The sequence below is a fragment of the Myzus persicae genome, unplaced genomic scaffold (genome assembly GCF_001856785.1).
Source record: "Myzus persicae strain clone G006 unplaced genomic scaffold, MPER_G0061.0, whole genome shotgun sequence".
Taxonomy (NCBI): Eukaryota; Metazoa; Arthropoda; class Insecta; order Hemiptera; family Aphididae; genus Myzus; species Myzus persicae.
This window is the reverse complement of record NW_019104333.1, coordinates 602,454-615,081: the sequence shown is the minus strand read 5'-3', so window position 1 is coordinate 615,081 and position 12,628 is coordinate 602,454. Positions and strand designations below refer to the sequence as shown.

General features: G+C 28.1%; 2 protein-coding genes across 4 annotated transcripts; one reads left to right on the top strand and one right to left on the bottom strand.

The window, feature by feature from the left end:
* Positions 1-5,621: 5,621 nt before the first annotated feature.
* On the bottom strand, positions 5,622-8,070 carry LOC111041237 (major facilitator superfamily domain-containing protein 9-like). Of its 3 annotated transcripts, none has more exons than XM_022325458.1 (4): positions 7,651-8,070; positions 7,494-7,561; positions 7,370-7,432; positions 5,622-6,927 (listed from the first exon to the last, which is right to left on the bottom strand). In XM_022325458.1, exon 4 carries the CDS (start codon positions 6,907-6,909, stop codon positions 5,737-5,739), a length of 1,173 nt encoding a protein of 390 aa, XP_022181150.1. In that variant the 5' UTR covers positions 6,910-6,927; positions 7,370-7,432; positions 7,494-7,561; positions 7,651-8,070; the 3' UTR covers positions 5,622-5,736. The 3 variants fall into 3 exon arrangements, with proteins under 3 accessions (XP_022181150.1, XP_022181148.1, XP_022181149.1); XM_022325456.1 differs by having other exon boundaries at positions 7,366-7,432; positions 7,651-8,069; XM_022325457.1 differs by having other exon boundaries at positions 7,366-7,432; positions 7,494-8,069.
* A 100-nt stretch (positions 8,071-8,170) lies between these two features.
* On the top strand, positions 8,171-9,852 carry LOC111041236 (NADH dehydrogenase [ubiquinone] flavoprotein 1, mitochondrial-like). The gene is made up of 2 exons (XM_022325455.1): positions 8,171-8,298; positions 8,378-9,852. Exon 2 carries the CDS (start codon positions 8,390-8,392, stop codon positions 9,836-9,838), a length of 1,449 nt encoding a protein of 482 aa, XP_022181147.1. The 5' UTR covers positions 8,171-8,298; positions 8,378-8,389; the 3' UTR covers positions 9,839-9,852.
* Positions 9,853-12,628: the final 2,776 nt, after the last annotated feature.

The window sequence follows — 12,628 nt, the reverse complement described above, 5'->3', positions numbered from 1 at the left end:
TTATTTAATGTCAGGTTTGATTTATTTATTTATTTATTATCAAATTATATTTAGTTAACAATATACTTTTTTATTCAACCCGATTTCGGTATTTATTTTATTCATTAATTGTAAGTACCTTTTCACCTACAATTCTACCTGAACAAATATTTACTGAAAATATAATAATACAAATATTATCGTAAAATCAATACGTTCCATTATTTTGTTCAAAGGTAACAAACGTCTAAAAAAAATCATATTACACTTCTATATTGAAATTATTTGCCAAGTAAATACTATTCATTATTTGATTCATTAATTTTAATAAAACTATAGTATAAAGTCTGTATAATATTTACTAGTCGAGTTGTTAAAACGTAGCTAAACAATTATTGGATCTATTAGGTATTAAAGTAAAATGTTTAATGGTAGTTAGTAACTATCTAATATTATTGTTTATTATAAAGTGAATTATAATCCCTTCATCAATGAACTGAATATTATTATTTAAACAAATTTAATCATTTTTAAGTAACATTTTAATTTTTAAAAGTTGATTTATAAATTTATGTTCTTGATACATTTTTCCAAGTTGACATCACTATTCACTTTATAACTATTACATTACAAACCTAAATTACCTTGGTTTATCTCATATTTTATTCATCTTATAGTTTTCATAAAACTTATGTAGGTAGTTATGTGACTTATTATTTTTCGTAATAATTTAACATTAGTTTTAAAACCGTCACAAGTTCAAGATTCAATGTTTTTATAATTTTAATTTTGAATCCACAACCTCAATAGGTAGTTACTAATAATACATTATAAAAAAAAAAATTATAAGCCTAGTTTCATGAAGATGATGATGTGTGAACCTTTCCCAAGTGAAATGTTTAGCATTAATCGAGTCATTAGTTAATCCAAATTGGTCGAGTAAATTCATGTATAGCTAACTAACAAAACTAAAATTGTCTTAATTTTTTTTTAAAAAACTGTCTTCTTTAAGTAATATTTTAAACGACCTCTGCAAAGAACAAACTATATACTTTTACTTAGATTGTATAATAAGAGGTTAAATAAAATAATAATTAGGTAGATGGGTAGGTACCTACTATTGAAGCCATACATTGTATACATTTCATGACTTTATATGGGTTTTACCCCCGTCACCTACCTTTGCATGAAAGCCTTAGTTGGGCAGTGGTGCAACTGAATCTAGGAAAAAAAGACCAAGGAAAAAATAACACGGAAAAAAAGAACAAGTAAAAAAGAACACGGAAAAAAAGAACAAAGGAAAAAAAGAACACGGAAAAAAAGAACAATTTTTAGAAATTTTAAACAGTGTCCCACTAATCAATATTTTTTTTAAAAAAAATTTGACGTATTTGATGCGTAGACATTTATGCTATATTTTTGGTATTATTTATTATTATTATTATTATTATTTATTATAAAAAAAAATACGAAACATAAATACAATAAAGCTTAGTATAATAACATAGAGTAAGATACTAAGATGCATTTTTATTACTGGAAATTCCCTAAGTAATCCTAGTTCCCTTATAGTTGACTATAGGTGACCTTTTCATACTTTATCATAAAATATAACTAGTGGTAAAATATAAAACAACATTTTATTACTGGAAATTTCCCATGTAGACTTTGCATACTTTAGAGCTATAATTTGAGTGAACATATTTTATTTTATAATATTATTATTTTAAAACAAATGTTACAAATGTCAAAACAAATAATTTTGATTACATTACGGTGTTAAAAATATTGATAAGTGGGACACTGTTTAAAATTTTTAAAAATTGTTCTTTTTTTCCGTGTTCTTTTTTTCCTTTGTTCTTTTTTTCCGTGTTCTTTTTTACTTGTTCTTTTTTTCCGTGTTCTTTTTTCCTTGGTCTTTTTTACCGATTACCGGTGCAACTATACCTCTCTAAAATGCGGGGTGCTAAATCTGTGAATGCATCACAGCCTTGTGGAGGGCACCTCCTTGCACCTAAACCCACAATACTCAATAAATCTAAACTTTAAAATATATATTAACACATTTCATATAAATAAAATAAAATAAATTAATAATACTATTTTTTTACTACATTATCAATAACATATTGGTAAATTTTAATTTCATAATCTTATTAATAAATAACTAAGAAATCTTACATTTTAAATCAGCATAATTTTCCTGGGTTTCATGCAGTATTTATTCAAAATAGTTTCGGTATTAAGCTGATTTAATAAATCTTTTTCAATAACACAACAAAGATAAATAAGTAAACCTGTGCTGAAGCATGCTTGATCTGGGCGCCCGGGAATTGGGCCACATTTTAACTACCTGTTTCGTATAAAATATTTGTTTACATTTTACTACCCGGAGATTGGGCCACAAATTAAATCTATATTTTTAAAGTGTACCCGGAGATTGGGCCATAGAAGTATAGCACACAAATATACTATTAATAGTATTAATACTATTAAGTTTGCTAATCAACTAAACGATCACAATTTACAATGTTTCATAATCTTTGCACACTACGCGTAAGACTATTTTTATCCATTTCATTTGACAATTGATAATTCTATATCATAAGATATTGGATAATTTATTACCTTTTGATAAATCATACGCAGTCGCTTCGAATAATGTTTCGTGTGCGTTGCAGTGTATTATATTAAATATTATTTTATTACAATTTAAAATGTAAAAGTGGCCCAATTACCGGGTCTGCCTGTTACAAATATAAAATTTTAGTGGCCCAATTACCGGGCCTACCTGTAATAAATATAAAATTTTAGTGGCCCAATTACCTTATACCTTTGGAAACAAAGGTGAATTGTGGCCCTATTCCCGGGCGCCCGCTTGATCTTAGCCAGTTTTTTATCCGCCGCATTATCGAAAAACTTTGATCACAAGTAGCAGAGCTCACCGGAATAATTGTAATTGCAATTTGCAAAAGTTAGTATAAATTTGGAAAGGAATCTTTTTTTATTTTATCTTTCATATTTTCTATTGTTAAGTTTTGTGGTAACAACCATTATTTCAGATTTTAATACATCGATCTTTACACTTAAAATACCTTATACAATTATAAATTATTGTTTAGTAATGACCAAAATTCACTTGAATTTATCCCAAATCATTAACGCCCATGTCGTTTTTTTATGTACCCGACTAACAAGGCACACCTGGGTCATCCAAGTCTACGTTTGTATGTTTTTTAAATAAACTGAGCATTTCAATGTATTAATAAATATTAACAAGAAAACGTGTTAACGCAATAACACAAGTTGAAAAAAAAAATATGATATGTACTTAAGAATGGGGAGATCATAGACTGCAGTCTTCACTGTCTCCAGTATGAACCTGTAATCTGTCCAGGGAGAGGACGGCGCCGGTCTTGCGCATCCCTCCGTGTATTTAAGCCATGCGTGTCACCACACTCATAAAACCGGTTCACCTTTGGTAAGGTGTCGAGTGGAAGAACCAGATTTGGTCGGTGCGCTCGGTTTGGACTTTCGTATACTCAATACCTACTGTAGGTATATTTTTCAATTTTTTTTTTGTACATGGGCATTGGGCGCCCCATTCCCCTCTTCATTTTTTTAATTTACTTAACCATAGTAGATTCTTTTGTTTATATTTTTTAATCATTGACCAGTTATCACAAGGATAACTCTAAGAGTCCTTTAGTGGAGAAACCATCAAAACCTTTGTAATTATATATATCTATATACATTTTTTTAAAATATTATTAATTTATTATAAATTTACAATGCATACCTAAAACCTATTTTTTATGTTTATTTTTTTGAAATCTAATACTTACATAATGTTTTAAAATGAAACTGTGTTATTTTAATATAAGTACTTATCTGCACAATTATAATGTATAAAATGTATTTAAATTATCAATAAAAAAATTGAAATGTGTAATAAAGCTGTTTTTTATATTATTTTTATTATATCTTACTTGTTATCAATCCTCCGATTAATTTGCAATTGATTTACGTTATATAATATATTAATTATTATATAAAGGTAAAAAAATCCAAACTAAACCAATTTCTTTGAATAAAATTTTCCTACAATAAATTGTAGTAATAAAATATATCATTTAGAAATGAGAAATACAGTTTTTAGTTGTAGTTAATTGAATTTGTTTCAAATAGGTTGGTATCTACCTATAGATACCAGATATTACTTGAAATCTTGACATAAATCACCAATTACTTAGTCAATTGAGTTTTTATTAATAGCCAATTGGTAATTTTTATACTTGGATATTTTGAGTAGGTTTCTACTGAAAAATAAATGGCTAGGTATATGTTATAAATTATAATATATATTTTATTATACAATTAAACTTCTGCACTTCAATGAGCAAAAAATATATATCCAACAGAAATATTATTAAAAATACAACTTTTTAAATTTAATTTAAATGAGATTTTAACATAAAAAATTATTATATAAAATAAATAAAATAATAATTATAGTAATGTATACTTATTTTAATGGTAAATAAAACAAAGTTTGAAATCAAATATTTTTTCTAATATTAAAAATGTATATTTAAATAAATAAGTTGTACCAATATAATATTCATTTTTTTATTATACAACTCGATTTAAAATCTAAAATTCAACAATAGCCTATAGGTCTATAATCTTGTTCATGTTATGTAGGTAATAAATAACTAATATTTTGTTTTCTTGGGCTTGTTACACAGTCCCACGTACGACAGGTTTTTCATAGTTAGAAATATAAAATTGATATTTTAATTTGAAAAAATAAAAATGATGTTTAAAATCTAAATACAATTAATTTAATATTATGCAACAATTTAAAAATCATAAGATTATGAAATTAATATATTATATTAAATTTAAATCAGAACAAACAAACATCAATAAGTGAAATTGAAATCAAAATTTTTCATCTCAATTTTAAGCACTGAAATAAAATAACACAATCTGCATAAAAGTATGTCACTCGCTCATAACTATTGTTATAAGCATTTTTTTTTTTTTTAATGTGCTTATCTAAATTTGACTAGATTTGTTAATTCATTTACAAACAAAAATTTAAAAAAATTTTATCATGATATATTATTAAATATGTTAACGGTTTATCATCTTACTAAAACTAATACTCACTGTAGTCACTACTATTATATTTTTTTTTTTAGAACACGCGACACGCAAATGACAAACTTCAAGATGTAATTATATAAGATTATATATCACACATAATTATAATACATAAGTATTTATGTACTTAAAGTTAAGTAATTAAAAATATTTTAGATGTATACAACATATACAAAAATAAACATTATAAATTATTGATGATGTCATTTACAGTTTTAAATAACCCAAGTAAACATTATTAATTGTTATATTTTAATAAATAGTTAAAAATCACATATAGAATAAAATGTCTTATTTAAAAAATAAAATATAAAAAATACAGTTTTTGAATTGGACAATCAGATGTTTTAAAAACAATAAAAAAATATTAAATTTACTTGTTTTCAATAATTTTAAATTTAGACAACAACAATATTATATTCATATATTATGATAATTGATAATATAATTAATATTAACTAAGACTAATAGCATCTTTTAATTTGAAAACCAGTACTTTGTTTTTTTCTTTTGTTTTTCAAATGCAAACCAAATATTTATAATTTGCAATAGTTAGAAAGCATTGCTGTTTGTCACACACTTTCTAACTTATTCAATATGAGCTTTTGATCTCTTGGTTAAACATATTGACACCACTGCTCCAGTAAATGAAAACAATGCAGACAACAAAAATCCAGAGTTATTCCCAAACATGTCCATTGTAAATCCACATATAATTGGTGCAAGGAATCTTGCTATTGCTGCAGAACTAGCTCCTGCACCAGCGACTAGACCTTTGTGGTCAGATGAAGACTGTTCATACAATATTTCATTGTTAAATCCTCTTATGAGTGTACTTGAAGCGCTGATTGGAATCATAGCTGCCATAAATATAATTAAATTTGGTGCTAAGGCTAAACTAACAAATCCTATACCCAACATTATGAAGGAATAAAAACATTTGGTAAATGGGTTTTTAGATGGAAATATGAGGTTTTCTATTTTGCCAGCTGCAAACCCAGTTATGCCACCAGTAAGTCCTTGTAAAGCACCAGTATAACCAGCTTCTGATGGGGATAAGTTGAACTTTTCATTCATTGCAAGACCAACTGAACTAAAATATGCAAACAACGCTGCAGCTCCTAACATTTTCAGCGAAAAAGCAGGCCAACATTCCTTCCAATTAACTTCCATCAAATCACTAAATGGTGAAGCACTCTTTCTTTCTTTCTTTGGTACAGTTGTGTTAGGGACCGTAAAATAAACGACTAAAGCGTTGATTAGAAATATTATGGAAGTATAGCATGCCAGGCTATAAAATCCTTCACTTTTTTCCATTAGATGACCACCAATTATTGGTCCAATAACAAATGAGAGTGATGAAAATCCATTCATTCTTCCATAAACTGCAGTCTGTTGGTCAGCAGGTACTTGGTCATTAACTAATGTCTTGCACAAAAGTTGTGAGTGTTTCAAACATCCTTGAAGTACACGAATTAGTACTATGAATATTAACGATTTCACACAGCCCAAAAGGAAATAAGCTACGGCACAAATGCATATTGTAACAACGAGTACAATCTTTCGACCATAATGATCACTGAGTGCACCAATTGGTGTGCCAGATAGGAATTGTAGAAACGAATATGTAGAACCAAGTAAGGCTATATGAAAGTGACTAGCGCCTAAAGAACGTAAGTGAGTGCCCCATACTGGTATGATGAGGCTAATGCTGATTAGGTCCAAGAATACAATAACATAGATGTATGAATACTTGAACATGGCTGGAAAATGCAGTTTCTAAAAAACAAACAAAAATTAAAGTTAACAATGAAATTTACATATTATTTTACATTACGTATAAAACCAATATGCAGTTAATTATTTTTCTTTTCTTAGAATTGAAATATAAGATTTAAATTTAATATATTTAGGGAGTACCAATTGTGTGATTATGTCTATTTAGGAATAGATCATTTATACTTTCTTAATATTCTATCTATGCAAAATAAGTTGGTTACAAGGACATTTCACATTAGATATACAATAAAAATATAATATTATGTTAAATTTTGAATTTTTTTCTATTGAAATCTGAAAGGTCATTTTAAAATCAGTCTTTTGAGCATTCAGTGGTTAATTTTATCAGCTTTGTAGGAAATTTTTCGATAGATAAAAATAAATTACATTTTAGTCTAATATAGTAAATTATGATAAACTGATTAGGTTTTTACTTACTTACACAAAAATTTCAAAAAGTTCAAGTCGCAGGAATATCCAGGAGAAATATTTTGTTTCCAACACCCTAAAACGGATAATGTTTAAAACCATTTACTTGTCTGGGTCCCTAAACTTTTAAGACTCACAGAAATACGAAGTTTTAGATATATAATGAACACATCAGCAACTTCAACCATTGTTGTAGATAATCATCCTGCACAAATGTATATATAAGAGTATTAAACAGTCAATTGAATAGAGTACCTACTCAACGAAAGAAAAAAAAAATAAATTACGCCATACCCTATAACCGTACACTGGCGATATTACTTAGTTTATATATTACTAAACATTATGTAAATCACAATCATGCAGTAGTCAGTACTTATTTCGACGGTATCAAATCTCTGCCGTCTTATCGGATAACATCACAAATTGAAAATGCAAATTTGCACCTATGTTGTAAGCTTGTAAAATAATTAATAATTATGATCAGTGAACAGTAAATGATCGAAACGCTGCAGCTCCCTCCATGGTCGTCCACGAGCTGATGTTTATTTGATATTTCCTAAATTATCGATTACATAACATAACAATTATACAAATAGTTTGTGTTCAATTTAAAATTAGGTACATAGTACCAACTTTCATGATACATAAATTTATTTATTAATTGGATTGTTCCTTGTTTACGTCGTATTTTACTAAATAGTAAATACGAATTTTGTATTTACATTTTATATTTTGTATCTACGATAAAAATTAAAAGTATTGTTTCTGGGTGATAACTGATAACATTCTTTATGTGGTAACCACGGTTTGGTTTGTTTAACCGAAACGTCAAAAGTGATAACACTATCAACGTATCACTGTTTCACAACAAGGAGCAATAGAGAAGGAAAAATAATTTACTATTTTCGACAATCGACGAGTTTTTTACCAGCTCGTAGGGTAAGTACATTTACATTTGATCAACTTCGTTTGATTTTTCCATAAACGTTCTGTTTTAATTGTTGCTTTCATTTTACAGTTATTGAAAAAGATGAACGGCTCAGCTTTGGTGAGGTCAAACCTGGTGGCTAAAGGTCACGGCGGAGCTATTGGACTGCCGAGTTTGGCGTTTAAAAATGTGTTGCAGACACGCCGAAACACTACTGCAGCGGCTCCTCCACCAGAATTAAAGGCGTCGTACGGTAACCTATCAGATTCCGACAGGATATTCACGAATCTCTATGGACGCCACGACTGGCAATTGAAGGGTGCGTTAAAACGCGGTGATTGGTACAATACAAAAGAAATTTTGATAAAAGGTACCGATTACATTATTAATGAAGTTAAGACTTCCGGTTTGAGAGGACGCGGTGGTGCTGGTTTCCCAACCGGGATGAAATGGAGTTTTATGAACAAACCATCTGACGGCCGCCCAAAGTATTTGGTTGTTAACGCTGATGAAGGTGAACCAGGCACTTGTAAAGATCGTGAAATTATGAGACACGATCCACATAAATTGATTGAAGGATGTTTGGTTGCTGGCCGAGCAATGGGAGCTTGTGCTGCTTATATCTACATCCGTGGCGAGTTTTACAATGAAGCTTCAAACCTGCAACAAGCTATTTGTGAGGCATATCAAGCTGGTCTTATTGGGAAAAATGCGTGCAACTCTGGCTATGACTTTGATGTATTTGTGCACAGAGGAGCTGGTGCTTATATTTGTGGAGAAGAAACAGCTCTTATTGAATCACTCGAAGGCAAACAAGGCAAACCAAGGTTGAAGCCTCCTTTCCCAGCTGATGTTGGAGTTTTTGGCTGTCCCACTACAGTATCTAATGTTGAAACAGTAGCTGTTGCACCTACCATTTGCCGTCGTGGCGGTGCATGGTTCTTTGGTCTTGGAAGACCTAGAAATTCTGGGACTAAGCTCTTCAATATATCTGGTCATGTAAACAACCCGTGTACTGTTGAAGAAGAAATGTCAATTCCATTGAAAGAGTTGATCGAGCGACATGCTGGTGGTATAATCGGTGGTTGGGATAATTTGTTGGCTGTAATTCCTGGAGGTTCATCAACACCACTTATACCAAAACATGTTTGTGAAACAGCAATTATGGATTTTGACGGTTTGGTAGCAGCTCAAACTAGTTTAGGAACAGCAGCTTTGATTGTAATGAATAAGCAAACTGATATTGTAAAAGCTATTGCTCGTTTGATTATGTTCTATAAACATGAATCATGTGGGCAATGTACACCTTGTCGCGAGGGCATTAATTGGATGAACAAAATTATGTACAGGTTTGTTGACGGACAAGCTCAGTCTTCAGAAATTGACATGTTGTGGGAGATTAGTAAGCAAATTGAAGGGCATACAATTTGTGCTCTTGGAGATGGTGCCGCATGGCCTGTGCAAGGGCTGATCAGACATTTTAGACCTGAACTTGAATGTAGAATGAAAAAGTACCAAGAGCAGAATGAAAAACAAGCTTTATCCAACTAATAGTTCTTTAATAGTATTTGCCTAACATTGGTCTACAAATTGTTAAATTGTGATTTTATCATATTTGTTTCGACAAGTTTATTAGTTACATATTATAAATACATAAATATTAATAAAATAATTTAAAAAAAAAAATGTATTATTGATATTTATACCTCCTACTATGTTAATTTGTTTTTTTTTTTATCTATATCCAAATGATTTTTTTTTTATCAAAGACGTAGAATTTAAATTAAATAACAGTTTATTATAAATTTGTATTGAGTTAAATGATGTTTATAACTTATATAATCACACAATAAATAAAACTTCTATGTATATTTCATATTATGTCCAACTTGCATTAATAAACTTTTTTCAATACAATTGAGAATGTAGATGTACGTTAAACTCAATTTAAAATTTAGTTTGGAATATTTTCTTCTAGGTTATTTATCTCCATAGCAAATTTTATTTTGCCAATTGTAATAATAATAAAGTGTAATAAATTATAGTAATTGAGTAGCATTTGCCTACCAATTATTAATTTGTTACATTTTATTTACATATTATACAAACAGTGTACCAATATTGCTAATTATTATCAATGTGCAGTTTATAATTTCTTATGATCTGCTCCAATAATATTAGTATAGAATATGTATATATTATTAGTGTATAATTATTAATACTATTAAATATACTTGTATGCTCGTATATGCTGTGGGGGGGGGGGGATGTGAACAAGACGAGTTTTGGTTTAGTATTAAATGGAATAGGCATCGGTTCTCAAACTTTTATCACAACGCCACCCTTAAGTTTGTGTTTTGTGGAACTCCAGTCTCAATTATTTATTGAAAAACCAATACTTCAAAAAATGTTTTATATATATTGTTCATGATTATTATGTATTTTTATGTATTGCTATGTATTATTATTTATATTATAATCATTTATATTATAATCATTTCTAAAGAATAATGGTAACATAATACATATTGCATTATTGCCATAACATAACATTAACAATTATGTGTCGTTGATACCTCATTGGTTTATGGCTAAATCTAGTAATACTTGGTTTTAATCTCTCAACTAAGATTGTAATATTTGTTAATTTTTCATTAGTAGTTTTTAAGTTAAACTTACATTTTGTTCATATACGAACAAAATTTTGTCGAGTAAGACAAGAAAAATTTATTTCAAATGATGAGTATGTATCAATATATTGTATAAAATATGGAAAGGACAATATTAGAACTGGTTGAACAGATGGAATTGGTCGTTTCCATGGCCTGGTTAATTGCTTACATAATGTGTTGTACGGCGTTATATATAGGCAATATTGGTACATTAATATACAAGCATTTAAACATTTTTCAGTATTGACTAAGTTTACATTTACCTAAATTATTTAGTACCTATATAATTTCAAGAATATGGTGTGTTAGTTACCTATTATTTTAACTAGTGAAGTGAAGTTAAAATATCAAAATGTAATTTAATTTTTATTGTAACTACTAAATGTTATAAGTAGAAAAAAATTAGTTATTTTTTTTTTTCAATTTGAATACTTATTTACAATTTACTTCAAAGCACAATAAGTTAATTTGATATAACATATATAGTATATACACAAAAACAAACATGTGTGGTAAAAATAAAAATATACATATATTATAAGAGTAATATTGACAGACAGTGGTGTTATAATAGAATCATAATATTAACTGAAGTTATAATTTATTTAAGTTGATTTTCGATTAATTATTTTTTTCAGATATTATCTCCGAATCAACAGCAACATCTCTCTAATGGTTGTTGAAATGGATTATTGTATTGTGTTGTTAATGTATCAATAACTATTAAAAAAAGACCAATCAGATGGTGGGATGGCCACAACAAATCATTGACCAATACATTTTTTTTTTTTATGAATAAAAATTGAGATTTGAGATTTACTAAAAACTGAATAATTATTATCCAATAATTTTTTTTTCTGTCAAAATGACCAGTCAAAGTTATTTATTAAATGTATTAAGCTTCGAACGTCCGTGGTAAGTAAATTAGTGGAGAATCAAATTGCCTGGGTCCTATGCTCTTTTCATACGTATTCATGATTGTGATACAACAATATTATATCGATTGGGTACAATAAACTTTTAAATTATAATACTATGTTTTGTTACATTAATTTGTAATTTTAATTACTTTTCAATTACAAAAACATTTAATAGTATATTTAAAATACCTACCTAGGTATCTCACTTATGTTAATCCTTCGGGTTTTTATCAACGTAGGTACCTATTAAATATTAATTCCCGGTTTATCATTTTTACTAGACTAACTAAACTTTTTAATACTTAACTAGCTATCCTATTATTACGTACAATTATTCTTAATTTCAATGATGATACAAGAATGTTACAAATGCATGAAAATAAAAACAAATAAATTACATTTACTGATAAATGAATTGTGTTATTTTAATAAAAATGCATTCACAATAAGAATAATTACAAATGTCAACATACTAAATTTATACTTATTTTGTTAGGTACCATATTGTTAAATCATGATTTATAATTTATGGTATAATTATTGGTGTCATTAATTTGATTAATGAAATGAAATTGCGCTTATCGTAATTAACTATAATGTTTATTTTATAATCATTTGGGAGTAGGAATACCTTAAAGTGGTATATTGATAATTTTTCGAAAGAGTTTTGAGTTTTCATGAAAAAAAATCATTAATAAAAAATAACAAACAAATAGACTAAACTATAAAGAATTTTAAGGTGAAAATGA

Bases quoted from the DNA above. Each gene is read 5' to 3' on its own strand.
- LOC111041237 (XM_022325458.1), bottom strand. From the start codon at position 6,909: ATGTTCAAGTATTCATACATCTATGTTATTGTATTCTTGGACCTAATC.
- LOC111041236 (XM_022325455.1), top strand. From the start codon at position 8,390: ATGAACGGCTCAGCTTTGGTGAGGTCAAACCTGGTGGCTAAAGGTCAC.